This window comes from Lynx rufus, unplaced genomic scaffold (assembly GCF_022079265.1).
Source record: "Lynx rufus isolate CCGP_SWC_20201006 ecotype Redwood Valley unplaced genomic scaffold, mLynRuf1.p SCAF_4, whole genome shotgun sequence".
In the NCBI taxonomy this organism is placed as follows: domain Eukaryota; kingdom Metazoa; phylum Chordata; class Mammalia; order Carnivora; family Felidae; genus Lynx; species Lynx rufus.
The window spans coordinates 2034890-2056517 of record NW_025814856.1 but is presented as its reverse complement, the minus strand read 5'-3'; the positions used below and the strand labels follow the sequence as shown (position 1 = coordinate 2056517).

Genomic DNA, 21628 nt, shown 5'->3' with positions numbered 1-21628 from the left:
CGGCTCCTCCTTCCTCCCCGCCCTGCCCCGTTTCCGGCGGAAGCGGCCTCAACAAGAGAAACTTTATTGTTCCCGTTGGGGCGGCGAGGATGTCGGTGAATTACGCGGCGGGACTGTCGCCGTACGCGGACAAGGGCAAGTGTGGCCTCCCCGAGGTGAGCGCGGCCCGGCGTCCCGAAGGCCGCCCCCAGCGCCACGGGCTGGGCGGGGCCGGGCAGCAGCGGGGCATTGTGGGAATATCGGGAGGCACTGAGGCTAGACAATGGGAGGGACTTCCCAGTGGGGAGGGGGCGGGAAGTGACGCCCCCTGCTCTCCCGGGGACTGGAACACCCCTCCACCCCCAGCCCCGGGTCGGCCCGGCGGGATAGAGGGAGGGACCCGCGTCGGTGGAAAGTCCTCAAGTTCTCTGATGGGGGAAGCCAGGGACGGAGTTGCTGGCGGAAGGCACCGCAGGGGCGAAGGCGAGGAGATGGAAATAAACACGCTTGGGGACCAAACTAGGCCACAGAGGTTTCCAGAGCCAGGGCCGGAGGGGCCTCACGTGCCGGGCTGGGGAGCTGACACTTTATCCTGGGGGTGGTGGACAAGGGTTCTAGGCGGGATGATCGTAGGTACGTGTCAGAAAAGACCCCTTCGCCCACTGCAGGACTTGGGGCGAGTCCTTCCCTCTGGGTCCCCTCTCCCCTTCTGGAAGCTGGTGGGGGGAAGATTGCCCCCATCCCCCAAAGGCTGGTCTGTGAGGTATTTAATAGCCCTCAGAATCCCTCCGGAAGTCCCTCTCCTCGTCCTGCCAGTCCATTAGCTGGATTCCACAAACATTTATGGGGCGCCTACTGTGCACCAGGCACTTCCTAGGCCCTGGGGCCCCAGTAGGGACCGAGACAGACAAAAACTCCTCATTCTAGAGGGGAGACAGACAAAGGGCAAGTCAATGCAAGAAGTCAGATGATAGGAAGCTTCAGGGAGACCAGTAAGGCTGGGAGTCGCGAGGAGAGCCGGGGCTCCGTTGAAACCAGGGCCCAGGAGGCACCACTCAGATGACTTCTGTTTTCTCCATTTTTTTTTTTTTTTTATTATTGTGTCGAAACACACAACGTGAGAGGTACCGTCTTAGCCATTTTTTAAGTACACAGCTCAGTGGTACTGGATACGTTCACGCTGTTGTGCAACCACCCCCACCATCCATCTCCAGAACTTTCCATCGCCCAAAACTGAGACTCTGTCCCCATGAAGCACTGACTCCCCGCCCCCTGCCCCACCCCTGGCTCCCACCATCTGCTCTCTGTCTCTGTGGACGGGACTCCTCTAGGGACCCCCTGTGAGTGGGGTCGCGCAGCGTCCTTCCGTGTCTGGCTTCTGTCACTGTGCACGGTGTCCTCCAGATGCATGCACGAGGTGACAGGTGTCAGGAGGTCCTTCCTTTTGGAGGCTGGATCATATTTCAGTGTGTGGATGGACCGCACTGTGTTTATCCTTCATCCGTCGGTGGACACTGGGGTTGATTCCATGTTGTCGCGGTTGTAAATGATGCTGCCATGAACGTGGGTGTGCAAGTGAGAGGACTTCTCAGCCAAGACCTAAAGGGGATGAGGGAAGAGCCATGTGGGAGAATTCCAGGCAGAGGGCACAGCCTGTGCAAAGGTCCTGAGGCAGCACCAGGCCCGGTGTGTTGGGAGGAAAAGTGAGGAGGCCCCGAGTGGCTGCAGCAGAGAGGGGGAGGAGCTGGGCAGGTCGTGTAAGGCCTCAGGCCACTGGGAGGACTTAGGTTTCTACCCTGAGGGATGCAGGAGCCCTGGAGGCCTGTGGGCAGAGGAGGGACATGAGAACAAGCCACCTTTTCCAATCACTTCTCCGCCCTGGGCAAGGCAGGGGCATCCCCATCTGTGGCTAGCCACCTTGCCACAGTGGGACATGTTTTGACCCCTCCCTTCTGCTCTGTCCCCGGACAGATCTTCGACCCCCCGGAGGAGTTGGAGCGGAAGGTGCGGGAGCTGGCCCAGCTGGTCTGGCAGTCCTCCAATGTGGTGTTCCACACGGGGGCCGGCATCAGCACCGCCTCGGGCATCCCCGACTTCAGGTCTGTGGGCACAGAGGGGAGGTTGAGGCAACACCTGCTGCCATCCCGGCTGGGGGATGTCAGGCCGCGGGAAAGACCCTGCCCTTACAGATGTGTCCCTTTAAGCGGCGCCATATTCCACTCACACCCCATTGGCCAGAATGTGGTCACCTGACCCCACCTAGCTGCAAGGGATCCTGGGGAATGTAGTCTTTTGCCTGGGCTCGCTGGACCTGCCTGCCTATTGGGATCCTCTTACCTTAGAAGATGGGAGAATTGGTATTAGGGGTAATCAGCTCCTAATGCAAATATTTTTCTCTTTTATTCTGTCTCCCTGATCCCTGAACTCTCCATGTCTCTCCCCGCCTGCCACCTTCAGGGGCCCCCACGGCGTCTGGACGATGGAGGAGCGGGGCCTGGCCCCCAAATTCGACACCACCTTCGAGAGCGCACGGCCCACGAAGACCCACATGGCACTGGTGCAGCTGGAGCGCGTGGGCCTCCTGTGCTTCCTGGTCAGCCAGAACGTGGACGGGCTGCACGTGCGCTCCGGCTTCCCCAGGTGACGCCTGGGTCCGGCCCCGCGCTCTCCGGGCCTCGGTTTCCCCGTCTGTAAAAGGGGGGGTTTTGATGGGCCGATGCAGGGGGGCAGCCGGGAGCAGCGCTGGGCACTGGGTGGGAGCCCAGAAACCAGAGCTGTCCTGTGTCATCAGAGCTGCCCGGGCACAGATCGAGAATTGGGGTGCCCTTTCCCGGTCCCGGGGGGTGATTCCAGCCCTGACCACTCGGGGCCTCCGGCGGCCCGGACTATGGCCCAGACTGCCCTCGGGTCCTCAGCTGCCAGCCCCACAGCCTGGCCACGGGCCGCTATGACATCCCCCTCGGGGCGAGGCCGGGGGAAATTGGGCGTGGGGAGGAGGGTGCTGAGAATTTAGAATGTTCGTAGTTGGGTTTTCATATCCCTCGTTACTGCCTCCATAGTGAACGTGAACCCTAGTAGGGCAAAGGACTGACTGTTTTTTAGGTGTTTTTTTTTTTTTTTAAGTGTATTCATTTATGTTGAGAGAGAGTGAGTGGGGGAGGGGAAGAGAGCGAGGAGGAGAGAGAGAATCCCAAGCAGGCTTCACACTCAGTGCAGAGCCCGGCGAGGGGCTCGAACTCACAAACCGTGAGATCACGACCTGAGCTGAAATCAAGTCAGACGCTTAATTGACTGAGCCACCCAGGCGCCCCCCCCCCCCCGCCCCCAAAGATAAAATTTCTCTAGAAGTCTGGCAGTTCTCACAACCTAGAGATGTTGCCACGTTTGGGGACTTCACCCTTTCGACATGTAACTAACTAAGCCTCCAGCCCCCTCTGGCTCAGGGTTACCGTCGGGCTCCGGTCTGGGCCGGAACCACTGGCGTCTTATCCTTCGGGTCAGACCGATTTACTAGGCACGTGGCTACAGGCCTGCCCCTCGGGACCTGTGTAGACATTTCTAGAAACAGAAACAAACGTTTTTTTCACTGTGTAGTGAGTACGTTCAGCGGCACGGGAGGATAGGGCTTTTACGGGCACGTGGGGAAAGCCGGCGACATCTGTGTCCCCAAACAGCCGGACAACACGGTAGGGTGGGGGCGCGTCGGCAGATCGGGAGTGGGGCACGGCCACCCGCTGGCACGCTCCTTCCCAGAGGTGGAGGGCAGCGCCTTGGGGTGGGCCGGCAGGAGTCCACTTGGGGACCGCGGTGTCTCCGACCTCCTGCACCGTGGATTGCACACCCACGTGTGCCCGGCCATCCCTGGCACCCACCGCCCACGCCTTCACTGCGTCACCGGTCTGTGTGTGTGTGTGTGTTGGAGGAGGAGGAAGCACTAATCCCCCAGCACCCACTGTGTGCAGACAGGAGCAAAATGGGTCACAGCCAACAACTATTTTGCCCAGCGCCGACCGTGTGCCACATGCTATTCCAGACATAGGACACAGAGTACACAGGACAGACAGAAGCTCTACCCTCCCGGGAATCATCTAGGAGGGAGGAAACAGGCAGAAGACGAGACAAATCAGCCAAGTAAATTCTGTGTCAGGCGGTGATCCTTGCCATGGAACCAAAGGGGAAAGTTGGGCGGGAGTTGAAGCCTCGACCAGGTAGGTCAGGGAGGCTGTGACATTTGAGAGGTGACAGAGGGAGCCAGGGGAAGAGCCTTCCAGGTCTGATCATTGTTCTTCCAAATAACCCAGAAGCTGGCCACTGTGGTCCCATTTCACAGATGGGGACTGAGGCCCAGAGAGGCTAAGCGACCTGCCCAAGGTCACACAGCTGGGAAGCCAAGGGAACCAGGAGTTGCCCTCCACATTCCTCTGCCTCTGAAGTCCAGGCCCCTGGGCCACCCATTGCCTCAGGCTTTTGATTTGCAAACTGGGGATTAAAATTCCTGTCCTGCAGCCCCGGTGACACTTGGTGGTTCCAACACAATTGTGGATGGCTTTTGTGAAGGGAATGGTCTGCCCATGTGCAGAGGTAGGGTCAGCCATGAGGGCCAACAGTCCCTCCGGCTCAGAGAGGTTGGGCCATCTGTAAGGCTGTGGATGGTGGGGTCAGCAGCAGTCCAGAGGCACTGGAAGGAGGGAATCTGCTGATCCTAAGGTTGAAGCTTAGGGAAGGCTTCCTGGAGGAGGAGGGCTCGGTGCTCTGCCCGAAGCCTCAGGAACCAGAATCCCATGCCATGGCCAAGTGTCTCTCTCCTTCCGTAGGGACAAGCTGGCGGAGCTTCACGGAAACATGTTCGTGGAGGAATGCGCCAAGTGTAAGACGTGAGTGCCACCGGAGGGCGGGGGCGGGGTGGGGGGGCGAGGCGTGGACAGCCCAGGCCACTTACTGCTTCGCTTCCCATCACAAGGAAGGGCCTTGTGAGTCGCTTCTGACGTTGCCAGGGACCCAGGGAGGGGCAGGGCTGGGGCCTGAGCCTCAAGCCTGTGAGGCTGGGGGCACGAGTTCCTCCTGGAGAGGGACGTTCGTCCCCTGCACCCGTAACAGACAGCCAGAGGCTGAAAGGCGTAAAACAGAAATTTGTCGGTTCCCAGCCTGATAATTTTTTTTTTAATGTTTTGTTTTTGAGAGAGAGAGAGCGCGAGCGGGGAGGGGCAGAGAGAGAGGGAGACACAGAATCCCAAGCAGGCTCCGTCCAGGCTCCGAGCCGTCAGCCCAGAGCCCGACACGGAGCTCGAACCCACGAACCGCGAGATCGTGACCTGAGCCGATCTCTGGTGCTCAACCGACTGAGCCCCCCAGGCGCCCCACAGCTCCCAGCCTGGAAGCTAGAAGTCCAGAAGAGAGGCTGTGGGGGAGGCTCCTTCCTGCCTCCTCGCGTTTTCTGGATGTTTCTCACAGTCCTTGGCTCACCACCCGCCTCCCTCCGTTGTCACGTGGCCTCCTCGCTGTGTGTCTGGGTCTCTCACAGGGGCATCAGTCCTATCAGATTGAGACCACTCGACCCCAGTGTGGCCTCATCCTGACTCTACATCTGCAATGATCCTGTTTCCAAATAAGGCTACACTCTAAAGTGTTGGGGGGTCAGGACTCCCAACATATCTTTTTGCGGGGACACAATTCAACCCATACCAGAGTGTGACAGAGGTAGGACCACCCGCTCTGGGAAGGCTGAGCCAGAGCCCTTCCTGGAGCCAGGGCCATCTGGGCGCGTCTCCTCCCGCTGGCCGAGCGGCCGCACAGGTGGGGGTCCCCCCACTGCAAAGAAAACCCTCGTTCCCCACTTTATTTTGAAAACTTTCAAATCCATAGGAGACTCACAAGAATAGTACGACGAACCCCTACCTCGCCTAGACCAGGGCTCAGCGAGCTTTTCCCGTAAAGGGCCAGATGGTAAAATGTGTTCAGCTTCGTGGCCCAGACAGTGTCTCTCACGACTGTGGGCTCTGCTGATGGGGCACGAGAGCCGCCACGGACCACACACGAAGGAATGGGCGTGGCCGTGTGCCGATAAAGCTTTATTCGTGGAGGCAGGAGGCTGAGGGCCAGATTCCACCCACAGGGCCATAGTTGGCCGATCCCGACTAGATCCGACAACCGTTAACGTTTTGCCACACTCTGTTGGTTACTTGCTGTGCTGTTGAGGGGTAAGTGGCAGACCGCCTCGCCCACGACCCCAGACCCCCGAGACTCTACCTCCCTCCCAGGAGCTGCGCTCTCCCGTTGGCGCGGCCGCAGCGAGCTGTAAAGGAAGTCAGGGTAGTGCGATCACTCAGGGCCTGGCCCGGGTTCCCAGTGGCTTCTGGTTTTTTTGTTTCCTCGTCCGGGATCCCGCCCAGGGTCACGCTTTGCATGTCGTCATCGCGTCTCTTCAGCGGCCCGGCCAGCTGTTTTGTGGAAGGCCCCCGTCCCCTGCTCTGGGTTTGCGGGATGTCTTCTCGCGCTTAGAGTCGGCCGTGCGGCCCCCCTACTCCCCTGGGACAACAGCTCCCCCCAAAGGAACAAGAGACGCGCCAGTGGGACCCCTGAGCGGGTGCCCCGGGAGCAGGTGGTGGGCTGACCCGACCCCTGCGGGTCCCCCTTCCTCCCCCGACACAGGCAGTATGTCCGGGACACCGTCGTGGGCAGTATGGGCCTCAAGGCCACGGGCCGGCTCTGCACCGTGGCCAAGGCCAGGGGGCTGCGTGCTTGCAGGTGAGTGACCCTTTGCTGCGCCCGGGCTCCAGGGGAGGGTGCGCGTCCCCGTCTGACCCCCATCCCCCCCCCCCCCGCAGGGGCGAGCTGAAGGACACCGTCCTGGACTGGGAAGACGCCCTGCCTGACCGAGACCTCACCCTCGCCGATGAGGCCAGCAGGTCTGACCCCACATGAACCCAGACCACGAGGTTCCCGCACGGGAGGGAGCCATCAGGAAAGGCTTCCCCGAAAGGGGTGGCCGCACCCTCGCTGGGCCTCGCTGGCCCCATTGGTGACAGAGCCTTCTCACACCCTGTACGCCAGTCTCATGCGACGGGCAGGGAAACAGGCTTCAGCAAGTGGACGCCTCTGGCCCTGAGTCCCAAGCATCGGAGGTCACGTCCGCATCAGCAGCCCTGCTTCTGGCCGGGTGGGGAGGCTGCTCCGGGCGGACGGGAAGTTGGCACAGGTTGTGGGCGCCCTTGAGAGCAGAGAAGGGTGTGGAGCGAGCTGCCCAGGCTGGTCTGGGCGTGTTCCGGAGCGCCAGGCGGCTGGTGGAGCACTGGGGCTCGAGCCAGGAGGGGCTGGCGGCCTCTCACGCCTTGTGGGGCAGGAGTAGGGCTGCCGAGACCTTTGGGGGGGGGGGTGGAGGGGCTCAGCCTCACCCTTCTTGTCCCAGGAACGCAGACCTGTCCATCACTCTGGGCACCTCCCTGCAAATCCGGCCCAGCGGGAACCTCCCACTCGCCACCAAGCGCCGAGGAGGTCGACTGGTCATTGTCAACCTTCAGCCCACCAAGCACGTACGTGCTGAGCCCACCCTGATGTACCCCCTGCTCCAGCCTCCTCCCCTCCAGACCCCTGCCTAAGCCCGGCCTGTCTTTGCACCCTGCTCCCCGCCCCCCACAGGACCGCCATGCCGACCTGCGTATCCATGGCTACGTGGATGAGGTCATGACCAGGCTCATGGAGCACCTGGGCCTGGAGATCCCCACCTGGGACGGCCCTCGAGTGCTGGAGAGGGCGCTGCCCCCCCTGCCTCGCCCGCCTGCCCCCAAGCTGGAGCCCAAGGAGGAGGCCCCCACCCAGCTCAATGGCCCAGCACCCGCCAGCCCCAAGCCGGACCCCTCCGCCGAGCCCTGTACCCAGCACAACGGCTCTGGGCCTACCAGCCCCAAGAGGGAGCCGCTGGACAGTCCTGCACCCCACAGGCCCCCCAAGAGGGTGAAGGCCGAAGCGGTTCCCAGCTGACCAGGGGGCCCGGGGAGGGTGGGGCTTTTTGTAGAGACCACGGAGTCATCTTTTCTTACTGTTCTCACTTTGTTACTTTCACCTGCCCTTGCGGGTGGGGGGCAACCTCAGGGTGCTGAGAGCTGGGCTCCAGGCCCCAGGGCAGGCCCACCCCCCACTGCCTGTCTCTTTATCTTGAGGGGCCTGTGGTGTGGGCCTGGGGAGGAGCATTTTCACCCTGGACGCTGACCTTGGAGCTGACCCCCAGGGCACCTGCTCCTCCCTGTGCCCCAGCCCCTGACTCAGGACGCTCTGGGGAGGTGTGGCCAGGCCCTCCCTAGTTCCCAGCCTAAGCAAGAGTTAACTCCCTCTGCCCTGGGGCCCTCACACTCCCCATCCCCTGCCTCCCCCAGATCGCCTTCATGGTCCCTCCGGGAGGTAAGGGGGGGCAGAGCCACCTTTTCGGAGCCAGACTTCTTGGGGGCACAGACAATAGAGGCTTGCACTGCCTTTGGGGCTAGAGGGAGAAAGAGGCGTGTCCACCTGGTTCCTCCAGACTTCCAGAAAAGTCTTCAATGCAATAAAAGCAGAAATTCTTGCATCTGAGTCTGTGTTTAACATCCACGGCTTTGTGCCGGGTCCTAGCCCCGGGGAGAGCGGGGCAGGGGGTGCAGAATGCACGGTCCCCTTGCCCCCTGTGGAGTCTGCCTGGGCCTCCCTGCAATCCAGGCCTGGGGGGGCCGTGGAGGAGGAGGGCAATACCGCAGCGGGAGCTCCTGGCGCCCTCTGTGATTATATACTCCTGTGCGTGGTTTCTAGATATTTTCCCCCCACTGCTAGGCTGTGAGCCCCTTGATGAGAGCTGCCAGTGGCCTTGGGCCTCGTTCGCAGCCCGCCCCCCACCTCCCCGCACCTGCGCAAAGCGGGTGGGGCGGGGCGCATTAGGAGAGCGCGGGCACAGCCGGGTTCCGGTGAGATCCCTTCACTTCCGATGCCTCGGTCTCCTCATCCGTAGATCGAGCGAGGTGGGCAGCGCGGCCCCCCTCCCAGGAAGGCAGCTGACCTAGATCGTCCGAGGACGCGATGAAGGGCCTCCTGAGGCCCCCAGAGACCTCGGGTTCCAGGCGCGCCGCGCTCACCGCTCGAGGCCGCTCTCCAAGGTGCTGAAGACACTCCCGGCGCCTGGCCGGCAGCCTTTCCACCCTGGGGGTCGCGGGGGTGGGGGGGGGCGTGGGGGTGGGGGGCCGCACCCCACTCCCCCTTCCGAGGCTGGCCCAGACGCTCCTTCCAAGAGCCGAGGAGCCCTAGACAACGCTTTGTGCCAACGTGTTCTGTCAAAATACTTTATTAAGGATCACTGCAATCTTAGAAAAGAGGCGCGGCTTGTGGGCTGCGGTTCTGGGGCCAGGGTCCCCGCAGACTCAGCCAAGTGTGCAGGGGACAGGAAGGAGTCCCGGGGCAGGGGAACTGTCGAGGCGTGGTGTGTGCGTGTGTCTGTCTGAGTCTGTGGATCACTCTGTATGTGCCCGTTCCTTTCTTTGCCTGGATGTGTATTTCTCGAGCTCCGTGGCCCTGCGCTTGTCCTGTGTCTGAGCGTGTCCTGTGTGTGCCTGGGTCCGCGGGTGTGTGGCTGTGACTTTGTGACATCTCCATCCTGGCACTTCCGCCAGGGTCTCACCTCTCACCCCCATGCCCGTTGCTGTCCACAGAAGGGCCCCTAAGCAGAGAGGCCCGGGGGCACGTCCGGAGGGTGCTCACAGCTCCTCCCCTGCTGCCTCCAATCCCCCGCGCCCAGGGCTGAGCGCTGGCTCAGGGGCAGTCCAGTCCAGCAGGGTGGCCCGGTTCAGCTTCTCCGTCGAGTTGTCTGCGATCAGGGTCGAGTTGTCCAACTCCTCCGTCAAGTTGTCCAGAGCCGACTTGCCCTGAGATTCCCAGTCTGCCCTGGGGCTGCCTGGAGACCCTTCCTGGGACGCGCCTGCTTTGGGCCGTGGTCCTGGGACCTCGGAGCCTGGTGTGGCGTCGGGGGCCACACGGGACGCAGCGTCGTTGTGCAAAGTTCTGGAGAAAACTGAGCAAGGGTGGGGAGGGTCACGAGGGACGGGCTTGGGGACTGGAGTCCCTCCGCTCTCTGACCCCAGTCTCAGGGAGTAGCAGCAAGGAGCCCCCCTCCCCCTGCCAAGCCCCAGAGGCCCAGTACAGGGGCTTAGGGAACCAAGGGGACTGTGTCCATGGTGCAGCCCAGAGGGGTTCTGAGGGCACAGCATCCCCAGCCCACCTACCTCGAACGGGCGCGTAGTCTCCGGCGCTCTCGGCTTTGTTGGCGACGAAAGGGCTAATGGAGGGCAGGACGATGAGGGCAAAGGAGAGCAGCAGGACCTGGCGGAGATGGGGGAGGTCACCCCACCCCTCCCCCACCCCGTGAGCAGAGACGCCGAGGCCCAGAAGACACCTGGGGCTCACGCTGCGCTCATCTCGCCACCCAGACCGCTTTGCCAAGGCCGAGGACGCCCGTCATCCTGGGGACCAGGACTTACCGCTATGCAGGTGCCCGTCTGGGCCGACTTGCTGGTGGACTGGACCACAATGGCCTGGAGCTTCTTCAGCTGCTCCAAGAGGGACCTTGGCAGGAATGGGCAGGCCTTGGCTGAGCCCCCCGGGGCCGTGATCTGGTCCCCACCCGTTTCTGGGGTCCCCCCAGCCCGGCTGACGTCTGAATCCCATCCATCCCTCGTGGGCCCGCTGGTCTTTAAAGTCCCAGACTCTCCCTCGTCGCTTCAACAAATCTCCCTGAACATCCCACCCACTTGAACCCACCCACTTCTCTGCCACCCCACCCCCGTGACCCGGGCTGCCATTATCTCTCACCAAAATGCCAACCCCAGCCTCTACTCTGGACCCCCAAGGCCTCTCTTGCTCCCCTAGGGTTCACGCTCCAAGCAGCAGCCAGACGGCACTTTTCAGACGTGAGCAGGCTTCTCTCGACCCTGCCAGGGCTCCCACGCCCCTGGGGTCAAAGCCCAAGTCCTCCTCGTGGCCCCCAAAGCCCCCCGCATGACCTGCCCCACTCCCTACCTGCCCTCTCCTCCTCCTCCTTCTCTCTCCCCCTCGCTTACTCTGCTGCAGCCACTCGGGCCTCCTGGCTGTTCCTCCAACACGTCAGACCCAATTCTGCCCCAGGACCTTTGCACAGGCTGGTTCCCTCTGCACCAAGGACATTAGTCCCCCAGATCTTTTTGTAGCTGGTTCTTTCTCATCCATCAGGTCTCATCTCAAAAGCCATCACATCTGACCTCCCTGCCCAGAGTAGCGCCACCCCCCCCCACCCCCACTCGCTCTCCGGGGCCTTAACCTTGCTTCACTCTTCTCCTCAGTGGCTATCGCTATGTGAATTAGCTTTTACGTATTTCCCTTTGTCTTGAGTCTGTCTCCCACCAGACCATGAGTTCTTTAAGTAGGGAGCCTGTCCGTGCAGTGCTGTGGTTCCAGGGCCCAGAACTACGCCTGGCACAGACGAGATGCTAAACAAATATTGAATAGACGGCCGCGCCTCTTAGAGCCGCACTCGGTTCTCCAGCACAGCGTGCTTCTGGCCTCTGGCCAGTCGTCTGCCGTTTTTCCTCCACCGCAAACGCCTTTCCCCGACTCCAAGTGCCCTCCTCCATGCAGCCCGCACCCTTGCTAGGTGGGGCCCCTACCCCCTGCTCTGCTTTGCCATCACAGAGGCTGTCCCCCACGTTGTCCACCCCTCCTGCAAGGGACTCTGGGGGCCGGCTCCCCTGTCCTCTCCCGTAGCTGGACCGAGACTTACAGGTTCTGCTTCTCCAGATGCAAGACCTTCCTCTGAAGCTCCTGGTTCTGGGCAGTGCAGGCTGACATCCTGCAGGGACAATGCCACAGTGACCTCCAGAACCCGTGCGTCACCAACTAGCTCGGCTGACATCTCCCTGGGGGGCCCCATTTTACAGGCAGGGGACCCAAGGCCAGAGAGGGGAAGTCACTCATCCAAAGCCACCCAGCAAGTCTGTGGACAGGGCCCAGATCTGAACCCAGCTCCGCCTGGCTCCCAGGCCCCACGTCTGCACTGATGTGGGGGCATCGCTCCGGTCTGTGCCCCGAGGACGGGCCGTGGAATGCCAAACTCGGGCAGCGATGCTTCCAGAAGACTGAGTGGGAGGGTGATGGGGAGTCCACGGGGAACCAGGTTACAGTCCTCACCCTCCCTTGTGACCTCAAGCCGCTCTGCTCTCTGACCTCAGTCCCCTCACCTGTAAAAAGGGGCTACGATTACCTAGTTCACAGAGCGTTTGGGAGACCAACACGACATAAAGCTGATCAGGGGCTTCGCAGATTGCATCTGAGGACTAAGACAATGGTGACGAGTCCATCCGGGGGCTCCCGGATCCAGGCTGGGGGACCCATGTTTCCCACCTGTATCCATATGTGGGCGCGGCCTGGCCCCAGACCACCCAGATGTGGGACTGAAGTACTCAAATCCCCATATGACGATATGTCCCAGCCAAGAGAGTACACCCCCCCCCCACAGAAAGGCCCTCCTTCTGGATGACTCATGGGATAAAAATAAGAATCCAGGACATAAATTAGAGAAGATTCAAGGGCCAGATGGTAATGCCAATTGTGTAAATCACGATGCGAGAGGTGCGGCTAACACAGTGCGGAGAGGGACAGACCTTCACCAACCTTTACGCGGCTCAACAAGCTGGACGCGCACGTGTTGAAAGTTCGCAAGAGAGCAACATAGCAACCCCCCCTCCAAAATCAAACATCAAGGTGGGGGGGGGCATACCAAATCTAAGAGCAGAAGTGGAAGAATACAAAAGTACAGGTGGGTAGGAGGTAAAAGCCAGAAAGCCACGCTTTGAAAAGAATAATTCAATAAATAAGTCTCTGGCAAGATTAATCAAGAAGGCAGGGGCGCCTGGGTGGCTCCGTCGGTTGAGCATCCCCCTTCGGCTCAGGTCAAGATCTCACGGTTTGTGGGTTCGAGACCCGGGGCGTCGGGCTCTGTGCGGACAGCTCGGAGCCTGGAGCCTGCTTCGGATTCTGGGTCTCCCTGTGTCCCCCTGTCCCTCCCCTGCCGACAGCACAGAGCCTAGCAAACTAAAACGAGAGAACTGGGAACCATTGGATGTCGACACATTTGCAGTGTGTACGACTGCAAGTACGGCAGACAAGTACGACATCCCAAAACTGACTTGGGAAGAAAGAGAAGACCCAGGTAGACCCGTAACCTTCCGTCAGGCCACTCCCGGCTTAGAGAGTGGGTCTGCTCGCGCGTTGCGCTTCTGTTAAAGAAGACAAAGGAGCCCGTCCCCTTAAAAGAGTTAAGAGAGCGGCAGTTGGTGAACGCGGGGTGCGCGGTTTTTCGGAGGCGGATGTTCTGCCGAGAACGATCTCTCCTCTGTCCTTGCCACACACGACACGCACCATCAAGGAAACGACGGCAGCTCTGAGGACCTGTGGGGCTCACGCAGGCGGGGTAAGCACCCCAGCTCCAGGCAGAGCCCCAGGGCAAGATGGGTAATACATCCTCCTTTCTTGGTGCCTCACTTTCCAGGGGATAAAGGGACCCCGAGCCTGACCTCTGCCATCTCCGGGCATCTTCCCACGCTGGTAATTCACATGACAAATGACCTCTCCCAGAGAGAGAAAGGAAACCTCTCATTTTGTCAGCCCCCCCCCCCCACACTGTGACCTTAGCCCCATTGCACGGCTCTCCCTGGGTCTCTGTCCCCTTCCCGCACCCCAGAAGGGCACCCCGGGGGCCCCAGCCTTACCGAGTTTCCAGGCCATCAATATATTCCTTCTTCTTCTTCCGGCTCTCTTGGGCCGACTGCTTGTTCCGGATTTTCCGGCGGATTTTTTTCAGCGCTCGCTCTTCATACTGCACAGTGACATGGTGGGGTGGGGGGAGGGTCCACCCTGTTGTCTGGCCCTCATGACCTCACCCCTGCTCCTCCGGGGGGAGCCCTCCCAGACCCAGGGGGCGGGGGGCAGACTCCCCATGACTCGAAGACCGCTTTCGTCCCCCTGAACTCCTGCAAAGTCTCCGGGGTGGGCGGGGGTGGGGGGGGGGTCCCGGGTCCTGAGAATTTTCCCAGATCCCAGTCCCAGGTAGGAACCGGCGGCCACACTCTGAGCGCTGGTGCGAGTATGCCACCTTCTGGCCATGCCTGGGCACTGCGCCTTTCTGGGGGCCCGCGGATGTTCCGGTGGCGATGGCGAACCCAGGTCTTGACATTGAGCGAAACGGGCTGGGCGGGGGCTGCGGGCGGAAGGGTGGGCGTAGGGGGGGGGGCACGGCCATGGAAACCGTGTGTGAACACTGCTGGCCAGAGACATTTTAGCGACCGGTTCAAGCCTTCACAAAAATGCAGCGCGGCCCAGTCGAAGTCCGCGTGCAGGTCGTGGGTTGGGAGAGGGGGCACAGGTCACCCCTTTGGGGAGCTCCGGCCTGCAAGGGGCTACGAGGCAGCGCGAGAGGCACAAGGAGGCCCCCCGGGGCCCCAACCGCTGCCGCCCGAAAGGCCACCCTTGGCCCCCCGGGTGTGGGGCTCTGCCCGCTGAGCTGGGCTCAAGGGCGAACTTGCGGGCTCCAGGGACGGACGCGTCCTAACACTCGAGGGCGGGTGGCCGCAGGAAAGGGGGCGAGGCCCGGGGCCAGGGCTCACCTTGGTGAGGGGCAGCTGGGTGGGCAGGGTGAGGCCTTCTTTGGCCAGAAGCTTCTTCTCGTCCTCCGTCAGCACCAGCTCCTGGCAGTGCTGGGTCGCAGGCCGGGGCAGGTGAGGGGCCCCCGGGTGATGCTGCTGCCGTGGGGGAGGGGGGGAGGGGGACACGGCTGTGGGGGCAGGGAAACCGCCTCCCGGAAGCGAACGAGACACCGGACCTGGGACCCTACGGGCGCGTCTGCCGTGGGGCCCCCGCTGGCCCCGGGGCCGCAGAGAGCGAGCACCAGCCCCCAGAGCCGGCACTTCCGCATCCGGGAACCCAGTGGGCGAAACAGCGTCACGATCTCGCGGTTCGCGGGTTCGAGCCCCGCGTCCGGTTCCCAGGCTGGCAGCCCAGAGCCCGCTTGCGAGTCTCTCTCTCCCTCCGCCCCTCTCCCCTGCCCTCTCTCTCTCTCTCCGATAATAATAATAATAACGGGAAAAGATGACGCATTTAAGGCATTTAAAAGAGTGTCTGGCCCGTGGTAGGTACTTGGTGGTAAGTTTCAGCTGTTTCAAAAAACGTTATGACGACGACCGTGGCGGCAAGCGCCCCACCCCGTGTGTGACTCAGTCTTCCCGTCTCCGAAATGGGAGGCATCGGGGCCCTACGAACCCCCGGCAGCCCCGCAAGGGCTCAAGTTCCGGGGCGTGGGGTCCGGGCTGCTCACCAGGTCGCCGCCGCCGCCCGAGAGGAGGAGGTCTTTCACCGTGAGGCTGCAGCTCGAAGGCAGGTCGGCCAACTCAGCCCGCTCCTCACGACGGAGGCCCTGGCTCCACATTTCTGAGCAGGGCAGATGGAGACAAAGACGCGGAGGGGTCACGCGCGGGCCCCTGAGCTCCCCGCTTCTACCCGCCTCCTCCAGCAAGGCCGCCAGGATTGACCGCAGCGCGCTAGGGCCCCAAGGCCCCGGGTTGAGGGGAGCATCCCCGACCGGTGCCTCGGTCTTCCCGCCGATGGAAAACGGGAAGCCGACTCATCAGGACGTTGTTGAGGGACCCGTTGCCAAGCCAGGAGGGACCGGCTGTTACTGGCCAGGGTTACAGGCTAGGTCTCCAGCCGGCTTGGCCTTATCTCCCCCTGGTCCTTGCCCAGGTCTGATTCACCTGCGGCTCCCTCCCCCTGGCACCCGGCACGCTGGAGGCAAGGTGCTCCCCAGAGCACAGACTTCGGGGGGGGGGGGGCTCAGCTCTCGGTTCTTATCCCGACTGTGCAGAGCTGTGTGGCCTTGGTGAAGTGACCAAACCTCTCTGAGCTTCCGTTTTGTTAACTCTCCAGCGAGTCTAATAAGAGCTAAAGGGACAGAGGACGGTCCTCCAGCGGGGAGGGGTGTCTTCCGCATCAGGCCAGGTTTCCCCAGATCCAGGGGGGGAGCGTCTGAGGCCTGGGGTCCCCGGACCTCACGCCCTGTCTGTCACTGAACGTCTACTACGGTCCTGGCGTCGACGTACAGAGATGAGGTTGGAAGCGTGGCGCCTGGAGCGGGAGTCAGTAGCTGTGACTCACGGCCTCACCTCACGGGGACTCCATTTCACCGTCCGGGAAATGGGCCCATGACGGCGTCGATTTCGGAGGGCGAGTGTGGGCGCCCAGCGCCTGGCACGGACAAGGGCAGTGAACAGAGAAGGAGGACCCACCCAAGTCTATGGCCACAGACGCGTCCAGCACTTGGGCCACGGGTCCGGGGGGCCCGGCGAGGCAGGGGGCTCCCGGGTGGTAGGAGGGGCAGCCCGCGGGGGTGGTGGCTGCCCCACTGCGTGGAGGGGTGTCCTGGGAGTCGGAGGGCAGGTCTTCAGAGATGCCACTGTCACTGGCTGCAGGAGACCAGATCGGGGAGCTGGGCACCGAGTCTCCAGAGGCCAGGATGGAGTTGAGGAAATCATCCGAGTCTGGGCCTGGCAGGACCTGCTGGGGCAGAGAGAGAAGGGCGGGCATTACAACCTCTATACTGGGGGCGCCCGGGGGGCCCAGTCGGTTGAGCGTCCGACTTCGGCTCAGGTCACGATCTCGCGGTCTGTGAGTTCGAGCCCCGCGTCGGGCTCTGTGCTGATGGCTCGGATTCTGTGTCTCCCTCTCTCTCTGCTCCTCCCCTCGTAGCACTCTCTCTCTCTCTCTCTCTCTCTCTCTCTCTCTCTCTCTCTCTCTCTCAAAAATAAACATTAAAAAAAATTTTTTTTAAGCCCTCTATGCTTTGTTCCCGATCGCTGTGTGACGGAGCAAGCCACTGATCCTCTCTGGGCCGCACTTACCCTTTCTGCCAGACAGACGAGCTAACGCTCCTTCCTCTGGGGTTGTTGGAGCCTCAACACAATCTCGTAGCATGGGTACCACCCGAGGCACAAGCCCCGGGTTGGAGTTCAAACCCACCCCCAAACTGCTGTGTGACCCTGGACGAGTTACTGCCCCTCTCTGGGCCTTGGCTTCTCCACCTGCTAGAAGCTAATGTCAGCCACCCCTTAGGGTGGCTGAGAGGTTCAGCACAAGGATGTGCTTTGCTAAGAGTGGGCGCCGTGAGCCCTAAACGCCGCACGAAGCTGAGCGAGGCTCCGGTCTGAGGCCTGGCGTGCCCTCACCTGGTCCTCGAGGTGGCCCCAGTCCTCGCCCAGCTCTACGTGTCTCAGGATGCCGTCCTGATGGTCAAACAGCAGGTCCAGGAGCTCCAGGCTGCCAATGGGGCCCATGGGACCGGTGGAGGAAGCCATCTGGGGCAAGGAGGGGACAGGCGTGAGGGTCACACAGCCCCCTCTCCTCCCACCTCCCATCTGCACACCACCCCGACGTCCGTGGGCCTCAAGTCCCCGCCCCCACCCCCCGCTCAGCCCCCGGGCTCAGCCCACCGCTGCCCTTGGAGTTTCCTTCTCCAGGAGGGCCAGGAGCTGACACGGGCTTCCTCAGGGCATGGGAGCTGATTTCTTTAAAAGTTCTAGAAGGTGCAGGCACGGGGGCAGGGGGGAGGGGAGCAGCCTGGTCGACCCCTGGGGGGCCGATGAAACTAGTTCCCTCTCCCCACTGCCCATCCCTCCCCTCCCCTCCCGGAGGAAAGACAAGGGCAGCCCCTGGATGGAGGCAGGACTTCCGCTGTGACACGCTCTCTCCGAGCCCCGGTCTTCCCATCCGTGCAATGGGGGCGTGAGGCTCCTTCCACCTCTGGGAGTCTGGGGAGGGTTTCCTGGCTGAGACCTCCCTCTCCCGTGGCCCCCGGGCACGGCTCACCTTTCCAGCTGCTAAATCCCCATTCATGAGGCCGGCCAGCTCTGCCCCCAGCCGTCTCCTGAGTCTGCCCAGATCCGGAGCTCACCCCACAACCGGGCTCCCAGGCTCCCCGCGCTCCTCTCTGCGGCTCCGTAACCGCCCCCAAAAGATGCTGAAATAGCGTGGGGAGGTCCCGGCCCGTCCCCGGGTGCCGATTGGGGGACAGGCACGACGGACAGGGTTCAGGGCCAGTGGCACCAGGGCAGGCTGGGGGAAGGGAGGGAAGACCGTTATCTTGATGTTTTGTGCTTTCCTGGCCTGCAGTGGGCAAAGGCCAAAGTCTGGGGTGCCTCAGCTTTGCCATGACCTCTCCCCTACTTCCAGGGACTGTTTCTCCTCTGAGTCCCGGGACGCTGGGCTCCAGGAGAGCCCAGGGCCCCTGACTGGGTCCTGTCCACCCTCCGGACAGAACAAAGCCAAGAGGCACGGCCCAGGCCTTTGCCAGAAGCTGCCTTCCCTCGGGGGCTGGCAACCTCCTACCCACCCTCCAAGCCCTCCACAGACAAACTTGAGCAGCGCCCCCCCCCCCGCCCCCGTTCCTTCTAGAATCTTCTATGGGTCATTTACTCGCCGAATGTGGATTGAGCCAAACTGGTTCCCACCCCAGGGCCTTTGCACTGACTGTTCCCGCCGCCCAGGACTAACTCCCCTCCCCTCCCCTCCCCTCCCCCTCTGACTCTGGACTGTCTTCACAGGTTCATAAATGTTCGATTTTTTGTGAACCAGCCCAGATGGCTGAGAGGCGGTGGGTGACCCCTGCCCCCAACAGAGGAGCCCTGCCCCATGGCTCTTCGTGACATCACGGTTGTCACGGACCCCCCTCACCGTTCGAAATTTTCTCGTCTGTTTCCCTGGCTTTTTGTCTTCCCTCATTTCTTCCCTCCCCACCCCCCCCCCCAGGGCCTTGTGGGCTAGAATGGAGTTTCTTTTGTTCTCTGCTGGGCCCCCAGCATCTAGGAAAGTGCCCGGTACACAGTGGTGCTCAATCAGCTCTCGCTCACGGAGCGCCTCCTGCGTGCCCACCACTTTTAAAGGTGAGCTCTGAACCCAGTGTGGGGGCTTTTGCCCTCAGGACCCCAAGATCAGGAGCTACGTGCTCTACCGACGGAGCCAGCCGGGCAACCCCTTAAGATGGTGACATTTAAGTACAACCCTGAAGGACGAGAAAGAGCCAGCCATGGGAAGATCTGGGGGAAAGGTGTTTCCGGCTGAAGAAACAGCACATGCAAAGGTCCTGGGGTAGTACCCGGGCTGGCCTGTTGGGGGGAACAGGGAGGAAGCCCATGTGACTGGAGCAGGGGGAGAGAGGGAGGAGGGGAGGGCAGGGAGGGGATGCGGGGATCAGGGAGCCTTGGGGGGTAGCTACGGTGAAGGATTTTGTTTATACTCAATACAGCAGGAAGGTGTTGGGAGCTCAGTGAATGGAGGACTAAAGTGAGCCTCTGTATGCCAGGCGCGACGTTAGGCACTAGGGTCACGGGGTAACTAAAACACCCTCCTTGCTTCCAAGAAATCCCCCTCCCAGTGTGTTTTTCTCTGAACGGACCAATCGTCATTTATTCACGGAACAAACATTTAATGAGGGCCTACTACGTGCCATGCCTGATGTGGTACAGCAGCTGGTCCCCCAGGGCACAGGGGACCACGTCGGGGGATGCCTGTGGCTGGAAGGACAGGGGGAGCTCCCGGCAAGGAGGGGGGCTGGAGCCGGGGAAGCTGTTCCGTCCCTCCCCCGGCCCCAGGCACTGGGGGGGAGGGGGATGTCTCTGAATCACCGTCCCCTCTGGTCGCCGGTGCCCCTATCTCCCTAAGCCTCCCAATCTTTCTCACTTGCTCTCTGCCTCTGTAACCACCGTGTTGGCTTTTTTAAGGGCCGTGTTTGGCTTCGCTTGGCTTTAGTGACCCCCAGTCATAATATTTATTCGGCCTCTGCTGTATCCGGCGCTTTCCCTACACAGCAGGTGCATGAAGAGGGCGAGGTTCGACTTGTAGCTTCTCCTGACTCTGCCTCCCTCTCCGGTGCGACCCTCAGGACCTCCGTGCCCTGAAGACAGAGCTCTCCCTCCTCCTCGTACCCAAACCCGCCCGACGGAGGGGTCTGGCAGCACTCACTCCCCCCTCCCTGTAGATTTAGACCCTGTAGGGCCCCTCCCCAGGAGATTTGTATTAAAAAAAATTTTTGTTTTTATAATTATGGACTTTAGAAGGCGTTTATATGCCCCAATGAAGAGCTATCTGAACAAGTAAGATAAGGCTGGGCCGGACTCTGACGTGACCTTCCCACAGTGGAGTCCGCATGGCTGATGGGGGTCATGTCTACCCGGTTTGGGAAATTGGGTGGTTGGACGCGCCTGTCCCTGATGACTCAGCAATTTCGCTCCTGGGGGTTTGTCTGAGAGCGACGCGAACCTGTGTCCGCGGCAAGAAAGGGACGTTCCCGCCAAGACTTGAACGTGAACGTGTGAATGTCCGTAGCAACTTGACGCAGAGTCGTCCTGGGTGGGAGGCAAGTCAAATGCCCGGGGGTAGGGGAATAAGCAAGCCGGCCGAGCCAAGCGACGCGGGGCTACTCAGCCTTAGGAGGGGACGCGGCACGGGTAGGCGCACCAGGGGTGAATCCCGGGGACGTCGAGTCGAGAGACACCGGTCACCAAAGAACGCACGCTGCGCGATTGTACCCATACGACACCCAGAACGGAGGCCAAAGCATCACCGGGAACAGAAAGCAGTTGAACAGCGTTAAACGTTAAAAATTTATTTTTTATTTTTTAATATTTTTTAATTTTTTAATTTTTTTTAATTTTTTAAATTATTACTATTATTATTATTTTAATAAAAGTAAAAATCCGTGCTCGCCTCGTGTACTAAAATCAGAACGATACAGAGAAGATTAGCATGGCCCCTGAACCAGGATAACACAACCGGTTTTCAGCCCCCCCCCCCCCCAGTGAAGACAATACCCTCCCCATCGAAAATGCACCAGGTTAGTGAAAAAGGACGGTGCGGGACATAGGACGCCCTGCGTGAGTGAAAAAAGGAGACGTGAATACAGACGCCCCTGTAACGTTCTGCAAAGAAGGAAATGCCTGTCTTTCACCACAATTGCTTTCTCCTGGTGTGAACGCTAAAGGGTCAATGATTGCCCGCCGAGCCCCGCCAGGAGGTAGTTCCCCCAGATCCGTGTCTTTCTCAGGGATGCCTCTGCCTTTCCATCCCCGAGGTTTCCTCGGGTGGTTTCCAACGGCGCAGAGGGAACATGCGCGCGAAGCTCTTTGTGCGAATTCTAACTAAAGTGTGAATGACTGACACCCGGTTCGCACATTCCTTTTTCTTGGGAACAGATACATTTTCTAGTGGGGTTTGGAGGAATTGTGGCTCAAGTCCGGATTAGCTCTTAGGTTCTCGCCCCGGGGCAGAATTCATCCCGCCCCCCCCCACCCCCGTGTTTGTTAGGTATAAATAGTTCTAGTAAAAGGTGAATAACTGATCTCGAGCTCATATCTCCCTTTTCGTGGGAGCATTTATGTTTTCTCATGGAACTTGGAGGCAATGTAACTCCAAGATTAGCTCTTAGCTTTCCTCCCAGGGCAAAAGTCACCCCTCTAAGGTGTTAACTTAAGTATAACTAGATCCAGTTCAAATATGGTGACAGATGTTAGGTGGGTACATTGTTTCTCCTGGGAACATTTACATTCTCCATCGCAGCTCAGATCTA

General features: G+C 60.9%; 2 protein-coding genes and 1 pseudogene across 4 annotated transcripts; 2 read left to right on the top strand and 1 right to left on the bottom strand.

Moving 5' to 3' along the window:
- The first annotated feature begins 37 nt into the window (after positions 1-37).
- SIRT6 (sirtuin 6) lies at positions 38-8536 on the top strand. The gene is made up of 8 exons (XM_047096295.1): positions 38-155; positions 1951-2078; positions 2437-2619; positions 4794-4853; positions 6628-6723; positions 6804-6884; positions 7385-7508; positions 7615-8536. The coding sequence occupies exons 1-8, from the start codon at positions 90-92 to the stop codon at positions 7954-7956; spliced, it is 1080 nt and encodes a 359-aa protein (XP_046952251.1). The 5' UTR covers positions 38-89; the 3' UTR covers positions 7957-8536.
- Positions 8537-9295: 759 nt separating this feature from the next.
- Positions 9296-17901, bottom strand: CREB3L3 (cAMP responsive element binding protein 3 like 3). 3 transcript variants are annotated; one of them, XM_047096677.1, is made up of 10 exons: positions 17875-17901; positions 17235-17363; positions 16299-16569; positions 15332-15444; positions 14625-14759; positions 13731-13837; positions 11744-11812; positions 10470-10554; positions 10215-10311; positions 9296-10003 (listed from the first exon to the last, which is right to left on the bottom strand). In XM_047096677.1, exons 1-10 carry the CDS (start codon positions 17899-17901, stop codon positions 9690-9692), a joined length of 1347 nt encoding a protein of 448 aa, XP_046952633.1. In that variant the 3' UTR covers positions 9296-9689. The 3 variants fall into 3 exon arrangements, with proteins under 3 accessions (XP_046952633.1, XP_046952635.1, XP_046952634.1); XM_047096679.1 differs by having other exon boundaries at positions 14625-14756; XM_047096678.1 differs by having other exon boundaries at positions 16299-16566.
- Positions 17902-20761: 2860 nt separating this feature from the next.
- On the top strand, positions 20762-20833 carry LOC124525232 (uncharacterized; annotated as a pseudogene).
- Positions 20834-21628: the final 795 nt, after the last annotated feature.